General features: G+C 47.7%; 1 protein-coding gene and 1 pseudogene across 7 annotated transcripts in view; both read left to right on the forward strand.

Moving 5' to 3' along the window:
- The window catches only part of ATXR2 (histone-lysine N-methyltransferase ATXR2), a 247580-nt gene that overhangs the window by 52308 nt on the left and 173660 nt on the right, over nucleotides 1-21612 (forward strand). For 4 of the 7 annotated variants that reach the window (XM_087661179.1, XM_087661178.1, XM_087661182.1 and 1 more), the window contains 2 exons: nucleotides 2857-2935; nucleotides 3008-3117. In XM_087661179.1, coding sequence (XP_087517305.1) covers nucleotides 2857-2935; nucleotides 3008-3117 — 189 coding nt within the window. The remainder of the gene's footprint in view (nucleotides 1-2856; nucleotides 2936-3007; nucleotides 3118-21612) is intronic. The other 3 variants (XM_087661181.1, XM_087661180.1, XM_087661184.1) reach the window with 1 other exon arrangement.
- Nucleotides 4766-5143, forward strand: LOC148018564 (histone H3.3-like; annotated as a pseudogene).

Consider the following 21612-nt stretch of genomic DNA (forward strand, 5'->3'; position numbering starts at 1 on the left):
GCCCATTTCAAATCAGATCAGGTTCTAATTCAAAGAACAAGCGATATAAGTATTTCCAAAAAAAAAAAGGCATGACATTATTGAATATCATAAGTACACGGCTTCAAGGAAGAAGAAGAGGGAGTCCGACCTTGTAGGGATGAATAAGACTCCCAACTTCACTTAGTATTAGGATAATGCATTCTTCATCCCATGGCAGTATAATCCCTTCATTCATGATTGGTATTTATCAGTTTTTGATGTTGTTAATACTTGATATTTTGATAGTTGTGCTTCTAGGCACATCGCTTCTTGTAAATAGTTTTTCTTGTCTCTTTCTCATGTTTCCAAGGGGGGCGTTCTTATGTGCGCCAATAATGCCTCGTATGCCAGAAAAAGCATGGTTCAAGTGCAAGTCATCACTATTTTTGGTACTCCTATGCTCTTGGAGGATGTCTTATATGTGCAAAGCATTAAGAAGAATCTAATATCTCTTCAGTCATTGGCAAAAGCCTACTACAGGCTTGATTCATGTGACAAACAGCTTGCTGCAAATTATATTGATCATGCTTTTTCAGCACATGATTTGCTTATTGCAGCCGCTCATTTATAGCATTAGAGGTTTAGCTACCTCGGCTACCAAACATTGCTGAAGGTATGTTCTTAGAATGTAGTTTGTGATCTTCCCAAGATACACATGCCAGGTAATCATACTTTGGTTCTCTTTTCCCAGGATGCTTGAGTTGGTGCCCCTTCTAGATTGCATCTTATCGTATACAGTCCTACGCAGACACTATTGGAGGCTTCTGTTACTTTGTAACTTTTATTGATAATTATTCTAGCCATACTTGTAATTTGGCTGAATTTCTTTCATCCTATAGCATTACTCATCAATGGAACAATTCTTTACTCGGAACTCCTATAGCAAAATAGAATACTAGATTGAAAGATTTGATCTCATGGAGAAGGCCCAATGCATGCTCAAAGTAAGAGCCTTATAATTTTTGGTTGGATGTAGTCATGTATGCCGCTTACATTTTGAATAGGTGCCCTACAAGAGACCATCACCCCTCATGAGGCTTGGACAGGCTCTAAGCTTTCTATTTCTCACATGAGGACTTTTGGATCTTTGGCATATGCACACTGGCTTCTCAAAACAGGCATAAGCTTGATGACAGGTCTGTCAGGTGCACATTCATTGTTTACAACGCTGAAAGCAAAGGCTATTGTTTGTTTCATCCCTCTATTGGCAACACTACTATCAATAGAGACATTACTTTTACTGAGCATTCCACCATGCTTTTGCCCGTTATCAAAACAGCCCACTAAGGATGCCTTTGACATATTTTACAGCTTGGTTCCTTTGTTAAAAAATGGTTCTATAGTTGATGGGCCTTTGAGGCTTCAACTCCAACTATTGTAGGTCATTCTCGGTCACCTAATCAGCCTGATTTTCAGCAGAAAATTCAGCGTGATTTACCAAGATGATTGATCTATTTCTCATGGTGCTTTGGAGTAGGCGTGCATTGAAATTCAGCTGCCAGAACGAATTCCCAATGGCTGTTGGAGACCTTATAAGAAAAATCAACATGGGTCGACTGGGGGAGGACGGGGGGGGGGGGGGGGTGTTCCAAGGGGGAGTGTTTGGTGAGCCATTGGTGAGTGTGTTTTGGGGGAGGACGGGGGGGGGGGGGGGGGGGTGTTCCAAGGGGGAGTGTTTGGTGAGCCATTGTTGAGTGTGTTTTGGTGTGCTATTGAATGCTAAGTTTTCTGAATCAAGGCTGAGGTGTAAGTCAAGAGCACCTGGCTCTGATACTATGTGAGGAAATGCCGGGGAAAATAGAGAAGGTTAAAGGTGTAGAATGTATGGGACACACAATTACACAATGTGATGAATGCTTAAATTAAAGAAGGGTGTATAGATATGAAGAGAAGATACAAAAGGGCCATTTGCCTCCCTATCCCAAGGATTAGGGCTGGTGCTAAGCTGGTGGAGGAGTTGGAGATGCTGGAAATAACTTCAAGAATGTGTTGTACGTAGACCAATCCCAAATGCAGCAGCAACAAAGAGCCCAAAAGAGAAGAAAAAAGCATTGGGTTTGATTCTTTGAGTCCCCTTTTGGAGCAGAATGATGTTGCATATGGGATTTGAGAGTAGTTGGGAAGGTCTAGAGTTTGAGGGAGATCTTACTGGAGTTCTGGACGAGGGCGTTCAAAAGATCAATACCTTTGTTAGGGGTGAAACTAGGAAGGGGCTTGAGACTTTAGAAGAAGAATAGTCTGGGAGATAGTGTGGTGTATCTTTAGGGATTTTAGGGGTTTCATATATAGAAGCAATGATTGCAAGTCACACACTTGGAGCTTCTTTTTTGGCTCGGGACAAATTTATGGAGCATCTTTCCATTGTCAGGAGGGGATTTGGAGGTTGAGACACTTGGATGGCAGCATAGCAAAGGAGCCTCGTGATGTCAAAGAGGTAGCCAGCTGGCTTTACAAAGACTTGCTGATTGTAGAACATGTTTCCAACAGGTTATTTCAGGCCAGAGTTATAACGAAGGAGTGCACGAGGAGTAGTCACCCCCCAATTCAGTGCTTTTCATGCGATTTCTTTCACAGTGGAGAAGCTCTTGAGGATTTTGGGAGATTTGGCAGCAGGGTATTTTGGCATAGAGATGACCTGTGTACCATATTCCAACAAATCAATTGAGATTTATAAGCTTGTTATCTTAACTAGGGATTATTGTCGTTATGGTGACTACGATTACATATTTCGAAGTTTCTTGGAATAGATCAAGCTTTTATGCTCACCACTTAACTTTTTAAAGAAGTTCTAAATGAAAATAGCCATCTAACTTGTGTTGAATTATGGTGTGGCAGGATTTCTATGGTAGATTGGCAAATAAAAAATATTATTCTGGGCTTCAAGTAAAATTTATGGGCCCAGAAATGGGAAAAGGTATACTTATTTGTGAATATAGTATTGTTTAACACTATCATTTATGACTTTTTATTTTCTCACATGATGTAGGTTCCTTCATCCTGGTGTCCTTACCATTAGTTTTCCATATGGTTCACCGAGTGGGGCTGTTTCACTGTAGCCTTCTATGCTGGCTGATATCTTTCATACAAATAGTCTATGTAGGTTTTCAACTCTAGTTATTTGTGTGGATAATGGATGAACAAGGTTATTTCTTTGCATGCTCAATGTATCTACTGTGAGGATACACAAGGATTTGCAGAGAAAACACAGGAAGTGTATGAGCACAACTAGCAGAATGGATTCTAACAAGGCACAAATGAAGAAGAGGACAATGAGGAATGAATGCTGAATGAATGAGCGATCAGTAAGGAAGAGATACAGTTGGGTTCTCAAGGAGAGGAGGTAGTCCAACTCTTGTTTTTTGTTTTGAGGGAGTATTGGAGGGTGTCGTCCTCTGTGGATGGATCCTAAGTGCAGCAAACCACTAATCTCAAGAAATCTCATGTAGACCACTTTGGCAGCAGCTTAGAGGAGCAACAATTGTAGAGAACTAGTGAACAAGGGGTTACATGGTTTCTAAAGAGGAAGGTATTGGATGCAAATCTCAGTGCCCAACACCCTTCATCAGAATATGGCTTGAGAGGAGAACAAGACTATTATGGATATGGCTCATAGTGACATGGAATGGCCATTTCCTAGCGCCGCCCCCCACCCATTCCAGCTATCCCAATCCCATCCCCTTGTTGGAGCCCCCTTTGATGGTAACACGGGATGGCAATTCTAGTTCCTGTCTCTGTTCCCGTTCCCATTCCCAAAACCCATCCCGCGTCACTATGATATGGCTAGAGCCATGCTGTATTGTAGGAAGATGGAGTAGAAGGTATCAGCGTATTGTCTGTTACTTCTGCCATCATAAATTGCAGCCCTATTTCACCTTTGGATGGAGTTTTTCTCAAGGTGGCTTACCCTCAAGAAGGCTTACACACAAATTCTTCTACATTTTATTGAATAGAAATAGTTTGGGGTGAAGAAGAAGTTGGGTGTCAAGCTTGCAACGGCCTTACATTAGTACAATACAGTTTTCAGGCCTATGGGCTTTAGATCTTGACACTAGCTCTATTGTTATCTGTAGGTATGTTGTTTTTGATTAATTGTTAGGGTAACCCATCCTCACCCTATGCCATTCACTTATTTCTTTGATAAAGTGTCCCTCCCTCCTCCACACAAGCATCCTATCCAGGTGGGACACAACCATCCTCCCTCTTCCCGAGGTTCAATATCACCTCTTCCAGTCCCAGGGTATAATCATACTTAGCTCTGGTGGATATAGCATGACACTTTCTAATAGAACTGCTGTTTAGGAATCTTATCTTTCTACATTTTAACTAGTTTGTCGTCACTTTGTACATTTGCTAAGATGGAAAGGAGATACTTGTCTCTAATGATGAGCAACTGTGGCTTGGATCTGCTAAAGGTAAGGAAGTTGAGAACATTGCCTATGTAGACATGGCATGTTGCTTTGCATAGTGTGATTGTCTCATTTCATGTGAGCCCTTTGACTTGTGGGATGATGTACCGGTGCTTTTGATGTGACATTGATATATCTTTGCCTCTACTTTTGCCAAGTAGTTGCGCTTCTTCCTCTCCACAAGGTGTTTGAAGAGCGTTCTTGCTTGACAATGTGGCCGAGTTCCTAGCTCCACCTCTCTTTGTAAGTGGTTGTGAGTAACTTTGCAATCATCATCATACTAGCTATTTTGAGAGAGAGAGAGAGAGAGAGAGAGAGAGAGAGAGAGAGGCCTCTAGATGGCTTGTACAAAGCAAATTGCTCGTAAGTCAATGGGAGGCAAGGCTCCCGGGAAGCAACTTGCCAGGTAGGTTGCACATAAGTTGGCTCCTACGACAGGGGGAGTCAAGAAGCCACATAGATATAGGATTGGTACCGTTGCTCTCAGGGAAATTCATAAGTATCGGAAGAGTACAAAGCTCGTGATCCATAAGCTTCCTTTTTAGAGATTGGTCCGTGACATAACCTAGGACTTCAAGATTGATCTCCATTTTCAGTGTCATGCCATTCTTGCTCTTCAAGAAGTTGTCGAGGCTTACCTTATAGGTTTGTTTGAGGACACCAACCTTGGTGCAATTCATGCCAAGAGGGTTACAATTAAGCCTAAGGACATTTAGTAGTGAGAAGGATCGGTGGTGAATGTGGCTAGAGTTTTTTCCTAACATCTTGGGTTGATGATCCCTCATGTACAATCATTGCTTGCAGGCAATTATCACATACGTAGCTTCAACGACCCTTTATTTGAGGGGGATGAATGCAGAAATAGTGATTCTATTCACATCTTAATTCAGCTGCAAGCTTTGGTTGATTTTGTCCACTTGATCAGCATTAACATTTGCTTTTGCACTTGAAAAAAAAGAGAGAGAATTATGGGGGGAGAGAGAGAGAGAGAGAGAGAGAGAGAGAGAGAGAGAGAGAGAGAGAGAGAGATTTTACACACGTTGGCTTAGAGCCCTCGTGTATCTTGTAATCATGTAAACTTGTACCTTTTTTTCGTAATTAATACAATTTCCTTTTACGAAAAAAAAGGGGAGAGAGAGAGAGAGAGAGAGAGAGAGAGAGAGAGAGAGAGAGAGAGAGAGAGAGAGAGAGAGAGAGAGAGAGAGAGAGAGAGAGAGAGAGAGAGAGAGAGAGAGAGCTCGTCGATGGCGCCTGCTCATGACTTGCCGCCTGTGCAGCTTCAGCGTCATCAGTTGCCCGGTTCCCCCTGTGTGTAGACGGCATAGGCCGTCGCCCGTCTGTCGTTCGTCCTGGTGGCTGGGGTCCCGGCTGTCGTCCTTCCGCCTCGTCATCGTTTCGCGCGTTGTCGTCCTTCCTTCTCGTCGTCGTTTCGCGCGTCTTGCTCCTCGGCGCCCTTCTGGTACGTCACGAGTTTCCTTGCACTGACTTCCTGCCCACTTGCGTTGCCACGACTGCAGACGCCCATCTGCCTTCAACCTCTCTTCTGTTCGCGGGTGCGCCTGGTCGTTTTGCTCCCTTCTGTAGAGGCGCCGAGTTGCGGTCAACCCTAAGCCCCACAGGCGTCAGAGAGGCAGTGTCCCGTCCAGTGAGCTCGTTGCTCTGTACAGAGAGAGAGAGAGAGAGAGAGAGAGAGAGAGAGAGAGAGAGAGAGAGGCTGAAGGAAGCAAGCAGGCGAACAACCAACCACGCCAACCAAGCAAGCACAGGAGGGCACGCGCTCACCAGCAGAAACAGATCAGCGAACTAATCTGCTCCTGTACACACACACACACACACACACACACAGAGAGAGAGAGAGAGAGAGAGAGAGAGAGAGAGAGAGAGAGAGAGCAGACCATCGGCTCATGAGAGAGAGAGAGAGAGAGAGAGAGAGAGAGAGAGAGAGAGAGAGATTTTACGAAGAGGAGAGAGGCGATCGATGGCAGAACGTGATGGCGTCGCGGACCTGCCCTGATTCACCTGCTGCATCGACCTGACGCTTCGCCTGCTGGCTGTGTCTGGCACTGTCTCCCTCGTGGCCAGTGACTTCTGTGAAGGCACGCAGACCTGTGGGCCGGCAGTTTTGCCCGCGTCTGTGGTCGTGTCAGCCCCGTCCCACTGGCCTGACGCCCTGACGTCCTGTCCCAGGCAGTTCTGCTATCTTGCTCCAATGCTCTGCCTTGCAGTGGCCATCGCTGCACCAATCTTCTTGTGCCCTCCTCCCCTTGGAGCTCGTCTCTGTTCCTGCGACTGTTGACAGGTTTGAAGGGCGTCTTCCTTGTGGTTCGTGGCTCTCCACTTGACCTACGCAGGGTCTGTTCCTGGCGTCCTGCTTTGCTTTCGGTGCCCCACTGGAAGGCAGCAGCAGACTGTCCTCTGTTTCTGCACCTACGCAGACTGACGTGCACCGCTGGACAGGCCATGACTGAGGCAGACAGACGTGCACCTCTGCCTCACGAGAGAGAGAGAGAGAGAGAGAGAGAGAGAGAGAGAGAGAGAGAGAGAGAGAGAGAGAGAGAGAGAGAGAGAGAGAGAGAGAGAGAGAGAGAGAGCTCGCCCTCTGTGTGAAGACAGCAGTATGGCTGGCCTGGATTTGGATTTTCTTGACCGGACGGTGGCAGCCCTTGGCCCTGATTCCGATGCAGAGGAGCCGGAAGATATGGTGCCATGCACGGAGGAGTTGCCGCCGAGTTCTGAACAGCCGCCTGCCGGCAAACGCTCCAAGCATACGCCTGATGAGCCAATGAGTCCTCCGGAACGCTCCTATGCGCAAGTGGCCTCTGATCCTGTGGATTCGCAGGAAATTGACTGGGAGCATTTGCTGGACTTCGCCAATACTCTGCTCGGCGATTATGTCCAGCATAATACCGAATCTTTTTCTGTTGCGGGAACGGATGATGTGCTGGAAGCCACGGTGGACCCCAAATCAGTCTTGCGATCCTTCTCGGTGTTCTATGACCGTGCAGTTATACTTTTCTTCACTGGCAGGATCCCAGTGCTTTCTCATATTTGCCAGTGGCTGCACCATCTATTGCAAGGGGAGTCTGTTGAGGAGATCTTCCTTGGACCTCGCGGGTTTTATGAGGTCCTGTTGAAATCGGAAACACATCGCGCTGAGCTCCTGTCCAAGTTGCCGCTATTCTTTGATCGCCGCTTGGTTCATGTTGTGCCATGGCGCCCCATGGCCGACTTCCAGCGTCTGCTTCAACGCGAATGCCCGGTGTGGGTGGAGGTGGAAAACTGTCCGGCGGTCTATTGGCCCATGTTGAAGGATGCGATGGCAGTTGTGGGAACAGTGCTGGTTCCCCCAAGCCTCAGGGCGATGAACCGCAACCGTTTATGCATGCTATGGGACACGGCCAGGAAAAGGCCCGCGTGGCTTCGCCTCAATTGTTCGGGCATGCATCCTTTGTATTTTTGCTTAAAATGGGGCAACTTTGCGGGCCACTGCTTTTCATGTGGTAAATTGGGGCATTTCATGGCCGAATGCCCTGAAAAGCAATCGTCTTCGGAGGATGCGCAGGGTGTGCTGCCCAAGGACGACATGGTGCTTGATGCCACGCCCCAGGAAGCCCTTCAGTCTCCTCATGTCATGGATAAAGGCAAACAACAGGTCCCGAGTGTGGATTCCCGTCGCACTGACTGGATTGAGGCACGTCCTAAAAAAGGTAAAAAGTTGGATGCAGGCCTGGCGGATCCTGGGCCGCCCGATTCCTAGGATTCCGTGCGCACGTATACGCGCCGGAAAGAAATGGCCACTTCACAGCAGGCTGCGCGTCCTACGGCCCCGTCGGGCCCCCGCAATCAGTCTCCAAGGAGAGCCTATACCGACGGCCCCAGAGGCCCACCTGCCAAGCTGGCGTTCGATGCCAAAGGAAATGTTATTACACCCTGGGATCGGCGTTATCCCCGCCCCTCTCCCAAGGCAATGGATTTCCCTTCTACCTCCAAAGCAGGTCGCCAGAATTCTTTTGCAGTATTGGCTGATTTTCTGGATGAGGGTGTCCTGGATGCTCTCGCGGAAAGGGTGAAATCGAGGCAGCAGGTGTCTCGTTCCTGATTTCCTTCTTTGAGGATACATGAAGATAGCCACGTGGAATGTGCGAGGCATTTGCTCTCGCCATAAGCAACATGCCATGTGGACCGTCTTGCACGAGAACCAGTGGGATGTATTGTGTGCAGTTGAGCACAAAAGTCACGGTGAAGCAGGAAAAGTGATGGATTGTCATGGATTCCGTCTGTTTTATGCAAGGACCCATGCTACGCACTATTCGGGCATGCTGATGATTGTCCATGAGAAATATCAGCCTGTCCTTGTTAAAAATGATGTGCAGGGCCGCTTTCTGGTGATCGAAGTCTTATTTGAAGGAGAGATTTTATGGCTGTTGGGCCTCTATGCTCCGAATGATCCCGCATCCCGACGGGATCTTTGGTCCACTTTGCAGGCCTCCATGTCACTCGGCCGAAGGGGGTTCTTGATGGGAGATTTCAATATGTGTGTTGACTCTTCTCAGTCCACTTCAGGGCATTCGGTAATGGATATGCCGGAAAGCCGGGTGTGGAGTTCCTTTGCTTTGCACGTGCTCAAGCAAGATCTTTGGTCGTGGCTTCACCCGTCTTTTTCAGGGTTTACTTTTCATTCCGCACAATATGCAACTACCTGGTCGCGACTGGACAGAATATATATCATGCAGGCCGATGATTTTCTTCCCGAGATGCTGGAAATGACGGTCTTGCGGCAATATGTGTTGTCGGACCATTTCCCCCTCCAGCTTGAGATGCGGGCACACTCTATTGCACCTTTTGTGCAATTCCTGGATAGGCTCCCTTTACGTTTCAACTCCTCTTATTTGAAGCATTCAATTTTCCAGGGCTATATGCAGCAGCTGATTGAGAGGTTCTTATTGGAATTCGCCTCTGAGTGCTGGCCTTCATTTGCACGGCTGCTCTCTAATGTGCAGCGGGTTGCTCGCCAGTATGGGATCCATCATGCCTCGCTTTGCCGCCGACGTCGACATGCAGCAGAAGACTTACTGGCTTTGGTCCGTTCCTTGCTCCTGGATTCCCCTGATGATGATTTTCTGCTGTCTCTGGAGAGGCGGTTGGCTCATCTTATTCAAGTGTTTCAGTTGAAATCTTATCAACAGGCCAAGCTGCACAACTTGACGGACACAATGCAAGATAGCGCCTGCCAGTCTCATAAGTTCTTTCGCGCCTTGCATGCGTCTCCGGCTCGCGAAAATATGACCAGATTCCAGGATTCGGAAGGTCGCATGGTCACGGATCCGCAGACCATTGTCACTATGTGCAGAAACTATTTTATGGAACTTCTTGGTTCCTCTTCCTCGCCTTCTAGCCAGGTTACGCATGCCCGCTCGGTCTTCTATCATCTAGTCCGCCAGCAGGTTCCAGTTGATATGCAAGCCGCTTTGGAGACGGATATTTGCGAGGAAGAGGTTATGGACGTTTTGTTGCACCTGCCAAATGATAAAAGTCCTGGCTGGGATGGTCTCACTAATGAATTCTTTCAGACCTCGGCCACGCAGTTGGTGAAGCCATTGGTGGCCATGTTTCAGCAGGTGTGGGAAACGGGGGTCATGCCCTCCTCATGGAAAGAAGGCCTTATCAAACTAATTCCAAAGGTCCCTTCGCCGTCAAAGTTGCAACACTGGAGACCAATCTCTTTGATGGGCTCCATGTATAAAATCTACTCCAAAGTGTTGGCGAATCGGCTCCACAAGCACCTTCCAGCTATTGTGCATCCTCTCCAATATGGTTTCATTAAGGGCCGCAACATTCTGCATAATATCTTAAAGGTGCAAATGGCTATTGACTATGCGCGGCACTCCGGTCAGGAAGTGGTATTGATCCAATTGGACTTGGAAAAGGCGCTTGATTATGTGGACTGGTCTTTCATTGCAGACCTCATGTCGGCTATGGGCTTTGGTACCCGAATGTCCCGATTGATCTACGCCATTAGTGCTGAGGCTTCCTCCAGAGTTATGCTTAATGTTGGAGTTACAGAGCCATTTGTCCTTGCACGCTCGGTTAGACAGGGTTGTCCTTTGAGCCCTCTCTTCTTTGCCCTGGCGACTCACCCGGTCCTTTCAATGTTATCCTCCATGGCAGCCTCTGCTCAGCTGGCCGGGCTATCTCTTCCGTTGGGTCAGCACTTCGTTAGCCAATCTTTGGCTGATGACACCTTTATGATTTTGCAGGCGGATAGGGATAACATTCGAAGGGCATTAGATGTCTGGACACTCTTTGGTCAGGCCTCTGGGCTTCGCATCAATGCCCTTAAGTCAGCCATTCTCAGTTGTACGGAGCCTGATTTGCAGTCCTTAGGCTGGCAAGGCCAGGTGGTTTCCCGTGGCTCCATTGTCAGGCATCTTGGATACCCATTGGGGGTGGATGTATGGCCAAAAGCCCTACTGGAGTGGATTTCACAATAATTGGCGGCGAAGTTTATGTATTGGAAGTCGCAAGCGTGGCCATTCCATGTCCGCCTCAAAATGGCCCAGACAATCATGCTTCCAATGCTAACGTATTTCCTGCCTTTGTTGCCATGGACGCCTACTACTTTGAAGGCCCTCATTCATCCCATCCGTTTCATGCTATGGAAGAAGGATTCACTGCAGGCCGGCATTTCCTGGATTTCATGGTCACACGCATGTACCCCTAAGGAGGAGCTATTTTGGATGCACACACTCATATGTTAGCTCTCCGTTGGTCCCTTTTTCGTGCCATGTGTGTGGATCATCACCCATGGACCATCATAGCCCGTTATTTTCTTGAGGACAGCGGGCTCCGCTATGGCAACACACGGCTTCGGGCCTCCTGGTGGCATGTCCTTAATGCTGACTCTCATGTTTCCAGTCCCTCTTCCTCTTTGTTACTGTACTTGGTCGGCTCTTGGAAAGTGGTGCTCCAAAAGGCCCGTTGGCACCCAGTAGGGGACCGCTTGCAGACTAACTCCTTTCAGCTGGAATTGTTGGCAGTATCGAGACTCCTTTTATGGGAAGATAAACATCAACTCAGACCAAGATTTAATCGCATGGCCCGTTTAGGTGTGACGTCGGTTGCGGATGCTACCCTTGCCACTCGCAATGTCCTCGTATCATTTTGGACTGCTCGGCGACTCTTTAAGATCCCCCGTGGATACCGTGATTTATGGGAGCAGCTTTCGTCGAAGCTTCAGGGTCGGCAACCCTTTCCTGCCTTGACTGTGGATCGCCCTTGGCAGGACTGGGACCTTGCAGGCCGCCTGAGTCTGGAAAAGGCCTCTACTAATCAGGTGTATCATCTTCTTGTTCAAGATCACCAATGGCTGGGAGAGAAAGCTAACACTGTTTGGGGACCGCGGAAATCGTTGTCATGGTGGCACAAAACGCTGATGGAGGGCTGGCTAAATAAGACACCTTTCAAATGCAAGGTTTTTCTTTGGCAGGTGATGATTGGTGGTCTTCCTCTGGCCTCGGCCCTTGCCAAGCGTCGTATCTCGAATGGCAATTGTTTCTTCTGTACCACACCGGCGGAATCGGCCCGACATTGTTTTCTCTCTTGCCCGCTCGCCAAGAATATTTGGTCACTCTTGTCGCACATTTGGCGCGTGGTGGTGGGATCCTCGCTACCTCCTTTCGACTGGGTTTTTGTGCGCCCGAAGTATCCCGCACCGCCACAGTTGCATGCGAAGATCTTATTTCACTTTTTTAGATATTGGGGATGCTGGCACATTTGGACCACGCGCAATGCTTTTCTCTTTGATTCGGCCTCTAATGTACCCCGACATATTGCCAGGCTTAAAGGGCTCTTGCATTGGCAGCTAGATATCATCCGACACTCCGACTTGCTCCCTCGGGAGGATTTGCATCAGTGGCATATGGCAATTGCCTCTGGGTCGTTGCCATGATTGGTGTAACCTTTTCAGTGCATTACTACAGGGCTTCCCCACACGTTGGCCTAGGGCCCTCGTGTATCTTGTAATCAGAAAAAAGAGAGAGAGAGAGAAAGAGAAAACCTCTTCACATGATGGCTTTGTGTCATCATGTATCTTGTAATCCAGTAATCTTGTATTTTTTTCGTAATTAATACAATTACCTTTTACGAAAGAGAGAGAGAGAGAGAGAGAGAGAGAGAGAGAGAGAGAGAGAGAGAGAGAGAGAGAGAGAGGCTTGCGTGTCTCTGCCTCCCGTGCTCTTCCATCGGCTTCTGACCGGCATACGTACTGATACAAGATGGCGGGCTTGGATCTGGATTTTATAGACCGAACAGTGGCAGCTCTTGGTCCGGATTCTGATACGGAGGAACCAGAGGATATGGTTCCGTGCACAGAGGAGATGCCGCTTGCTTCTGACCTCCAGCCTGCGGGCAAACGTACTAAGCATACCTCGGCTGACACAATGGATCATCAGGATCGTTCCTATGCTCAGGTTGCTTCGGATTCTGTGGACTCTCAGGATGTTGACTGGGAGCATTTGCTGGAATTTGCCAACACTCTACTTGGCGATTACGTTCAACATAATCAGGAAGTCTTTTCCGACTGTGCAACAGAAGATGTTCTTGAAGCCACTGTGGACCCGAAACATGTCTTGCGCTCCTTTTCAGTTTTTTATGAACGTGCGGTGATACTCTTCTTCACTGGTCGGATCCCACTCCTTTCCCGTATTCGCCAGTGGCTGCAAAGTTTGCTACAAGGGGAATGTGTTGAAGAGATTTTTATTGGGCCCCGGGGGTTTTTTGAAGTGCTGTTGAAATCTGAGACGCACCGTGCTGCTCTCCTGTCTAAACTGCCATTGTTCATTGATTGCCGTCTGGTCCATGTTGTGCCATGGCGCCCAATGGCAGATTTTCAGCTCCTGCTACAACGTGAATGCCCTGTGTGGGTTGAAGTGGAAAATTGTCCGGCTGTTTATTGGTCACTGTTAAAGGACGCCATGGCCGCTGTGGGCACTGTTCTGGTCCCCCCAAGCCTTAGGGCCATGAATCGCAACCGTTTGTGCATGTTATGGGACACTGCTCGGAAAAGGCCTGCGTGGTTATGTATCAATTGCTCTGGCATGCATCCTTTACATTTTCGTTTGAAATGGGGCAACTTTGCAGGACATTGCTTTTTGTGTGGAAAATTGGGGCATTTCATGGCTGAATGCCCAGATAAGCACCACACTTCAGATGCTGAGCATGTTGCGCTGCCTATGGAAGACATGGTGTGTGATGCTCCGTCACAGGATGCCACCCAGCCACCTCAAGTCTTGGACAAAGGGAAACAACAGGTCTCGGGTTTGGATTCCCGTGGCGATGACTGGGTGGATGTACGCACGAAAAAAGGCAACAAGCTTGTTGCTGGCATGGTGGATACTGTGCCTACTGCCTCACCAAATCCCATGTGTACGTATATGCGCAGGAAAGAAATATTGTCTTCAGAGCACTCTGCTCCTGCTATGGTTTCTTCTGCTCCACGTCAACAGCCACCTAGGAGAGCGTATTTGGATGGTCCAAAGGGTCCACCTGCTAAGCTGGCGTTTGATACTAAAGGTAATGTCATTACCCCATGGGATCGTCGTTATCCCCGTCCCAACTCCAAGTCAGCGGATATGCCATCTACCTCCAAAGTTGGTCGTCAAAACTCTTTTGCTGTGTTAGCCGACTTTTTGGATGACGGAGTCTTGAACATTCTCGCAGAAAAGGTCAAATCGAGGCAAGCTGTGCCTCGTACCTGATTTTCTTTGGAATACACATGAAGATCGCCACGTGGAATGTGCGAGGGATTTGCTCTCGCCACAAGCAACATGCCCTATGGACTGTTTTGCATGAGAATCAGTGGGATGTCCTGTGTGCTGTTGAGCACGAGTCACGGTGAAGCAGAAAAAGTTGTGGATTGCCATGGCTTTCGTTTGTTCTATGCAGGGACACATGCCATGAAAAATATCAGCCGGTTCTTATTAAGAATGATGTACATGGCCGCTTTGTGGTCATTGAAGCTTTATTCGAAGAAGAGATCTTATGGTTACTTGGCCTCTATGCTCTGAATGATCCTTTAGCTCGCCGGGAGCTTTGGCATACTTTGCAGACTTCCTTGTCTCTTGGCAGACGGGGTTTTTTGATAGGAGATTTCAATGTGTGTGTTGATTCTTCACAGTCCACATCAGAGCATTCGGTAATGGATGCGCCAGAACGTTGTATATGGCAGGACTTGGCTCTTACCGTTCTTCAGCAAGATCTCTGGTCCTGGCTGCACCCTTCTTCTACGGGGTTTACTTTCCATTCTGCCTAGTATGCTACAACATGGTCGCGATTAGACCACATTTACATAATGCAGAATGATTATTTCCTTCTTGAGATGCTCGAAATGAAAGTGTTGCAACAATATGCCTTGTCGGACCATTTCCCTCTCCAGCTTGAGCTCCTTGCACAACCCATTGCACCTTTCCAACAATTTTTGGATAGACTCCCTTTGCGTTTTAACTCGTCTTATTTGAAGCATGCAATCTTTCACGGCTATATGCAGCAATTGATTGATCGATTCCTATTGGATTTCTCATCTCAGGGCACTGCTTCGTTTGAAAGATTGCTCTCTAATGTGCAGCGGGTTGCTCGGCAGTATGGGATTCATCATGCCTCTCTTTCTCGGTGGCGTGGGCAAGCAGCGGACGATCTCTTGGCGTTGGTTCATTCTTTGCTGGTGGACACTCCAGATGATGTATTTTTGCAGTCACTGGCAATGCGTCTGGCTGATCTTAGTAAAGAGTTTCAGTTAAAATCTTATCAGCAGGTCAAATTGCAACATCTGATAGAGACTTTGCACGATAGTGCTTGTCAGACTCATAAGCTCTTTCGAGCTCTCCATGCCTCTCCTGCTCGCGAGAATATGACTAGACTCCAGGATGCAGACGGGCAAATGGTCCTTGATCCGCAGACTATTGTGGATATGTGTAGGAATTATTTCCTCGACCTTCTTGGTTCTACTTCTCCTCCTTGAGGCCAAACTGCTCATGCTCGTTCAGTTTTTTATGATCTGGTTCGCAATCAAGTTCCGCAGGAAATGCAATCTACTCTGGAGGCAGATATTTGTGAGGAGGAGGTTATGGACGTTCTGTTACACTTGCCCAAGGATCAAAGTCCTGGTTGGGATGGTCTCACCAATGAGTTCTTTGAGATTTTTGCCACCCAACTCGCGAAAGTTCCTTCGCCGTCCTCATGGAAAGAAGGTCTTATTAAACTGCTTCCAAAAGTTCCTTCGCCATCCATGTTGAAACAGTGGCGTCCAAATTCTTTGATGGGTTCTATGTATAAAATCTTTTCCAAAGTAATGGCGAACCGGCTCCATAAGCATCTTCCTGCCATTGTGCATCCTCTCCAATATGGTTTCATTAAGGGCAGAAACATTTTGCAGAATGTATTAAATGCGCAACTGGTGATTGATTATGCAAGGCATTCTAATCAGCAGGTCGTACTGGTTCAATTGGACCTAGAAAAGGCTTTTGATTATCTGGACTGGTCTTTCATTGCAGAACTTATGTCTACCATGGGCTTTGGTGCTCAGATGTCTCGTCTGATCTACACTATCAGTGATGCAGCGTCTTCCCGCGTCATGCTGAATGGGGGCGTTACCGAGCCAATTGTCCTTGCCCGCTCTGTAAGACAGAGATGCCCTTTGAGTCCCCTCTTCTTTGCCCTTGCGACTCGTCCAGTTCTTTCGATGTTATCTCACATGTCAGCTTCTTCTCAGTTGGCTGGATTGTTGCTTCCCTCTGGACAGCACTTCATTAGTCAATCCTTGGCTGATGATAGCTTTATGATTCTACGTGCGGACAAGGATAACCTTCGCAAAGCATTAGATGTTTGAACTCTCTTTGGTCAGGCTTCCGGTCTTCGCATCAACGCTTTGAAATCAGCCCTTCTCAGCTTCACGGAGTCGGATTTGCAGTCATTGGACTAGCAGGGACTGGTTCTTCCCCGTGGCTCCATTGTCAGGCATCTTGGGTACCCTTTGGGTGTTGATGTTCCCCCAAAGCAGCTACTACAGTGGATTTCACAGAAACTGGCGGCTAAGTTTATGTATTGGAAGTCTCAGGCCTGGCCCTTCCCTGTTCGCCTCAAAGTAGCCCAGACAATTATGTTGCCAATGCTCACATATTTCTTGCCATTGCTGCCCTGGACTACTACTACATTGAATGCTCTTACTCAGTCTATTCGTTTCATGTTATGGAAGAAGGATTCTTTGCATGCAGGGATTTCCTGGATTTCTTGGTCGCATGCGTGCACCCCCAAACGCATGGGTGGAGGGGCTATTTTAGATGCCCAAACTCATATGCTGGCGCTCCGTTGGTCTCTTTTTCGCGCCATGTGCTCGGATCATCATCCATGGGTTGTTATAGCCCGTTATTTTATTGAGGATCACGGGCTTCTGCATGGTAACACTCAAATCCGGAGTTCGTGGTGGCATGTTCTTAATGCCGATTCTCGCTTCTCCAGTTCTTCTTCATCTCTGCTTGCCCATTTGGTGTGTTCTTGGAGACAGGTCCTCCGGAAGGTGCAGTGGCATCCAGCGGAGGATTGCTTAGCTACTAATTCTTTTTAATTGGAACTGTTGGCAGTCTCGCGGTTAATTTCGTGGGAAGGTAAACATGAGCTTTGACCAAAATTCAACCGCATGGCACGTTTGGGCTTAACTTCGGTAGCGGATGCCACTCTTGCCAGTCGCAATGTGTTGATATCGTTTCGTACAGCCAGAAGGTTTTTCAAGATTCCTCGTGGATACAGGTATTTATGGGAATAGCTTTTGATGGTGCTCCAGAGCAGACAACCCTTTCCTGCCCTTGCTACGGATCGTCCCTGGCAGGACTGGGACTTTGCAGGCCGGCTCAATTTAGAAAAGGCTTCAGCTAACCAGATGTATCATCTTCTGATTAAAGATCATCAATGGCTGGTTACTAAAGCTAATACTCTATGGGGATTGCATAAATCCAGGTCATGGTGGAGGGTAACGGTGATGGAGTGCTGGTTGAACAAGACACCCTTTAAATATTAGGTCTTTCTTTGGAGGGTGATGATTGGTGGTCTTCTGCTTGCTTCAGCCCTTTCCAAGCTTCGAATCTCCAACGGCAACTGTTTCTTTTGCACCACCAGTGTGGAATCTGCCTGTCATCGTTTTATTTCTTGCCCCATCTCTCAGAAAATCTGGTCATTCTTGTCGGCCGTCTGGCGAGCGGTGGTTGGTTTCTTGCTACGCCCGTTTGATTGGGTTTTTGCGCGGCCCAAATATCCCACACCGACACAGCCTCACATGAAGATTTTATTTCACTTTCTTTGATATTGGGGCTGTTGGCATAGCTGGACCATTCGGAATGCTTTTCTTTTTGATTCCGCCTTTAATGTTCAGTGGCATATTGCGCGGCTTAAAAGTCTCTTGTATTGGCAGATAGAACTTCTTCGGCACTCTGACATCCTCCCTCGGGAGGACTTACGTCCCTGGCATATGGCAATTTCCTTTGTGTCTTTGCCATGACTTTGTAACTCTTTGGTTGTCTAGTTCTTGTAGAGAGTCAGTGTGTACACATGATGGGGTAGAGCCATCATGTATCTTGTAATCATGCAAACTTGTACCTTTTTTCGTAATTAATACAATTACCTTTTACGAAAAAGAGAGAGAGAGAGAGAGAGAGAGAGAGAGAGAGAGAGAGAGAGAGAGAGAGAGAGAGTGTCCCCTTAGACCACCGGGGGTTTGTTCTACCGCCCTGATGTCAACATCAGGCCTTGCCTCGACATCTCACCTTGGCGACCTTTCACACTACTGCTTCATCGGATTTAATCGGATCTGCCCTAGCGCTATCGTCTTCTGCCTGTGGTTAAACAGGTAAACCCTATTCGTCCTGCAGCTCTGCATGCTTTGTGTTTTCACAGGCTTGCGCCTCGGATCAGTAGCGTCGGTGTCTGAGGAGGGTCACGCGCAGTCTTCTGGGTCCTCCTCCCTTTTCTGAAACGCAGTGGGTCACGCCTACCTGCCCTGTTAAAAGCCTTGTAAATTGACCTGCTCTTGCATTCCTTGTACATAGTCTCTTCTGCTCAACCTACAGATTTGGCATCCCTTTTGCCTGTGGCGTCTGCGTGAACGACTGAAGGAGAGAGAACTCCTTTTGCACCTAATATTCCGGCGTAGAGTGTTTCCACACAAGGCGTGCAGAAGTCACTCCTAGCCCAGATCTGGTGGGACACAGCCTGTTTAGTGTACAGTGACACGTCTTGTGATCACCATCTACTTCTATAATGGCGAATCTGCAGGAATCCAATGGTATTGATATGGCCTTTCTTGATCAGCAAATTGGGCAAGGGAATGACAAAGACTTCGTCAATCCAGATGGTGATTCCTAGGCTGATGAGCTCAGGCCATTGCAGGAAAGTGAAGAGATGGGCAAACGCCGTAGGATGTCAGTTGAAGAACCGGTCTTGGGCCCGAATTTGTCCGAGCCAGAGGTTCATATTTCCTGTTCACAGCTCGATGGTTCTTTACAGTTTATGCTGGCCACTGCCAATCATCTTATGTTAGATTATGTCCATTGTAATTGTTGGGTATTTGACTCACGCACGCCTCACTTGCGCTTACGCTCATATGGGAGTGTCGGTGATCAGTAGGACACTGGGGCACTTTTTACTCTCGGTAGGAGAGGTTTTTTCCCCCAGACTTATGGTCTTATTGTCGTATGTACTTATGTGCTTATGTTACACACATTTGGGCACTTAGTGTGTGTCGGGTGTGAACACCCCCTACAACCCTAAGGTTTAAGGGTTGTACTTTGTACTTTCTGGTTACACTCATTCAGTCTATTCTCTTGGGTGTCGTGCTTCAACTCTGTCTCTCACTCTCACACTGTCTACTCAATCCCAGCTGCACCTCGATCCTTCCATCTCACATTTGGTATCAGAGCAGTCTTCAGTCTGCAGTCTGCAGCCCACGCCAGTTCTGCTCCAGGCCGTCAGCTCCAGCTGCCAGCGTCAGCTCCAGCCGCCAGCGCACAGCTCCACCTGCCTGTCCCAGCGCGCCACCAGCAGGAGCCGTCAACGTCAGTCTCGTCCGCCCAGCCACGTCGTCAGCAGTCAGGCGCCACGTTGTCGTCAGATTCCACCAGTTGCAGCTCGCATCAGCCTGCTCGTCCGCCAGGGCGCAGCTTCCTGCGCCGCCTGTCGTCCTGTCCGTCAGATGTCAGCCTGCTCCACGTCTGTCTGAAGCGACGCCAGCTGCAGACGTCACTCAACGTAAACGTCTGCTCGCGATTGTCCAGCCCGCCCGCCCGATGACCAGCCAGCCCGCCCGCCCGACGACCAGCCACCTGCCACACTGCTCGCGACTGTCCAGCCGCCCGCCCGTCTGACTAGCGACCTGCAACTCTGCTTGTCCGCCCTGACCACGTCAGGTGTGTTTTTCTTAAAAAACAAAATTTTTTAATTTTAGTCCAGAATCAATTTCTGGCAGAGGAGGTTCATACGCAGCAGGGACCGCAGGCACAGCACAGGTGTGAAATAAATTTGATGCAAATTTCTGGACTGGATCATCAGAAATTTTGGGGCTTTTGTGTATTTTGGGGACAGTTGCATATGAACTGCTGGTACAGTCACAGAAAGACTGTTTTGATAGAAATTTTGGCAAAAATTTTGGGGATTTTGATATAACAGTGTTGCAATGCACTGTTTGCACCTTGGGAAGCGTGCATCAAAAAACAGTTTTTTGACAGAGTACGCCCTTGCACATTTATTGCAGAAGCGTGTTTGCTGCAATTTCTGAAAATTTGCAGATTTTCAGTTCATACTGCTTTGACATTGCTCATTTTGTCTTTGGAAATTTGTCATCATGGCAAATCAGGGAGGTGATGTCTTTACGTATGTATCCAAGGAAGACAGATTGGACGGAAACAACTATTCGCTTTGGTAATTCATGATGAAGAATGTATTAGTGGCCAAGAATTTATGGGATTATGTCAGTGGAGAGGAAACTCGACGGGGAGTTGTAGCTCCCGTTACTCCTTCTCCCCATGGCGCACGTGGACAACGGGGACCTCAGCCACTTCCTCCAAGAACTGCAGCTCAAAAAGCTTGGGATACACGTGATGCACAGGCCTTGTCGCTGATTCCTCTGGCAGTTCAGCGGTCTATCATACCTCATATCCGTTCGGCATCTTCTTCACGAGATGCATGGTTGACTTTGGAGCATATGTTTGCAGGAAAGAATGAGACTCGGATCTCTTTCTTGAAGAAAGAGTTGGAAACTCTGAAGATGCATGAGGGTGATTCTATGCAGGATCACTTAAATAAGATTTAGGACTTGAGGGAGTAGCTCATGAATGTAGATGAGTATTTTTCGAATGCACAGTTGATATCCACCACCTTGAATTCCTTACCTCCTTCGTACTTGTCTTTTCATACTGCATTGAACCTCACCATGAGGATTGCTGAGCACCCACTCACTTTTATTCAGCTGGTTAGTTTGCTTCTAGAGGAGGAGCAAACACGGAAAAATAGTGGTATGGATGCTATAGTCTCTGAGCACGCTTTTGTGGCAAGACAGAAAGGCAAAAACAACAAGGTGAAAAATGCTCTATAGAGTTCTGGTACTTCGGGCACATCGTAGAATCAGACACAAGGGGGGATGCAAGCTAAAAAAGGAAAATGTCATTATTGTAAGAAGCCCGGCCACTATATCACTGAGTGCAGGAAGCGCATTGCCAAAGAGAAGAAGAAGGAGTTAGGAATGTCTGTTTCTACTACTCCTTCCACTGCTAGTGAGTCCGCGTCCTTTGTTGTGGACAGGGACTATTGTTTTTACACTTGCAGTTATGACATCTCTTGGGCCGATAGAGCACTTAGCTCTACAGAGGATGCTGACACTTGGTTCTTTGATAGTGGTGCTTCTAGGCATATTATATCTCGCAGTGATTTGTTTGCTTCAGTTAGTGCATCTCCTGTTGGGAAATCGGTACAGTGTGCCAATAATGCATCATACCCTATTCGTGGTATTGGGGAGATTCAGCTCACAACCATTGATGGCTCTATTCTTCGCCTGCAGGATGCTTTGTTTGTGCCTGGAATCAAGAATAATTTGCTTTCTATTTCTTCTTTGGCACGTTGTGGTTTGCAGGTCACCTTTGATGATGACCAT

Source organism: Lygodium microphyllum, chromosome 21 (assembly GCF_053477565.2).
Source record: "Lygodium microphyllum isolate KBCC chromosome 21, Lygodium_microphyllum_v1.1.10, whole genome shotgun sequence".
NCBI lineage: Eukaryota > Viridiplantae > Streptophyta > Polypodiopsida > Schizaeales > Lygodiaceae > Lygodium > Lygodium microphyllum.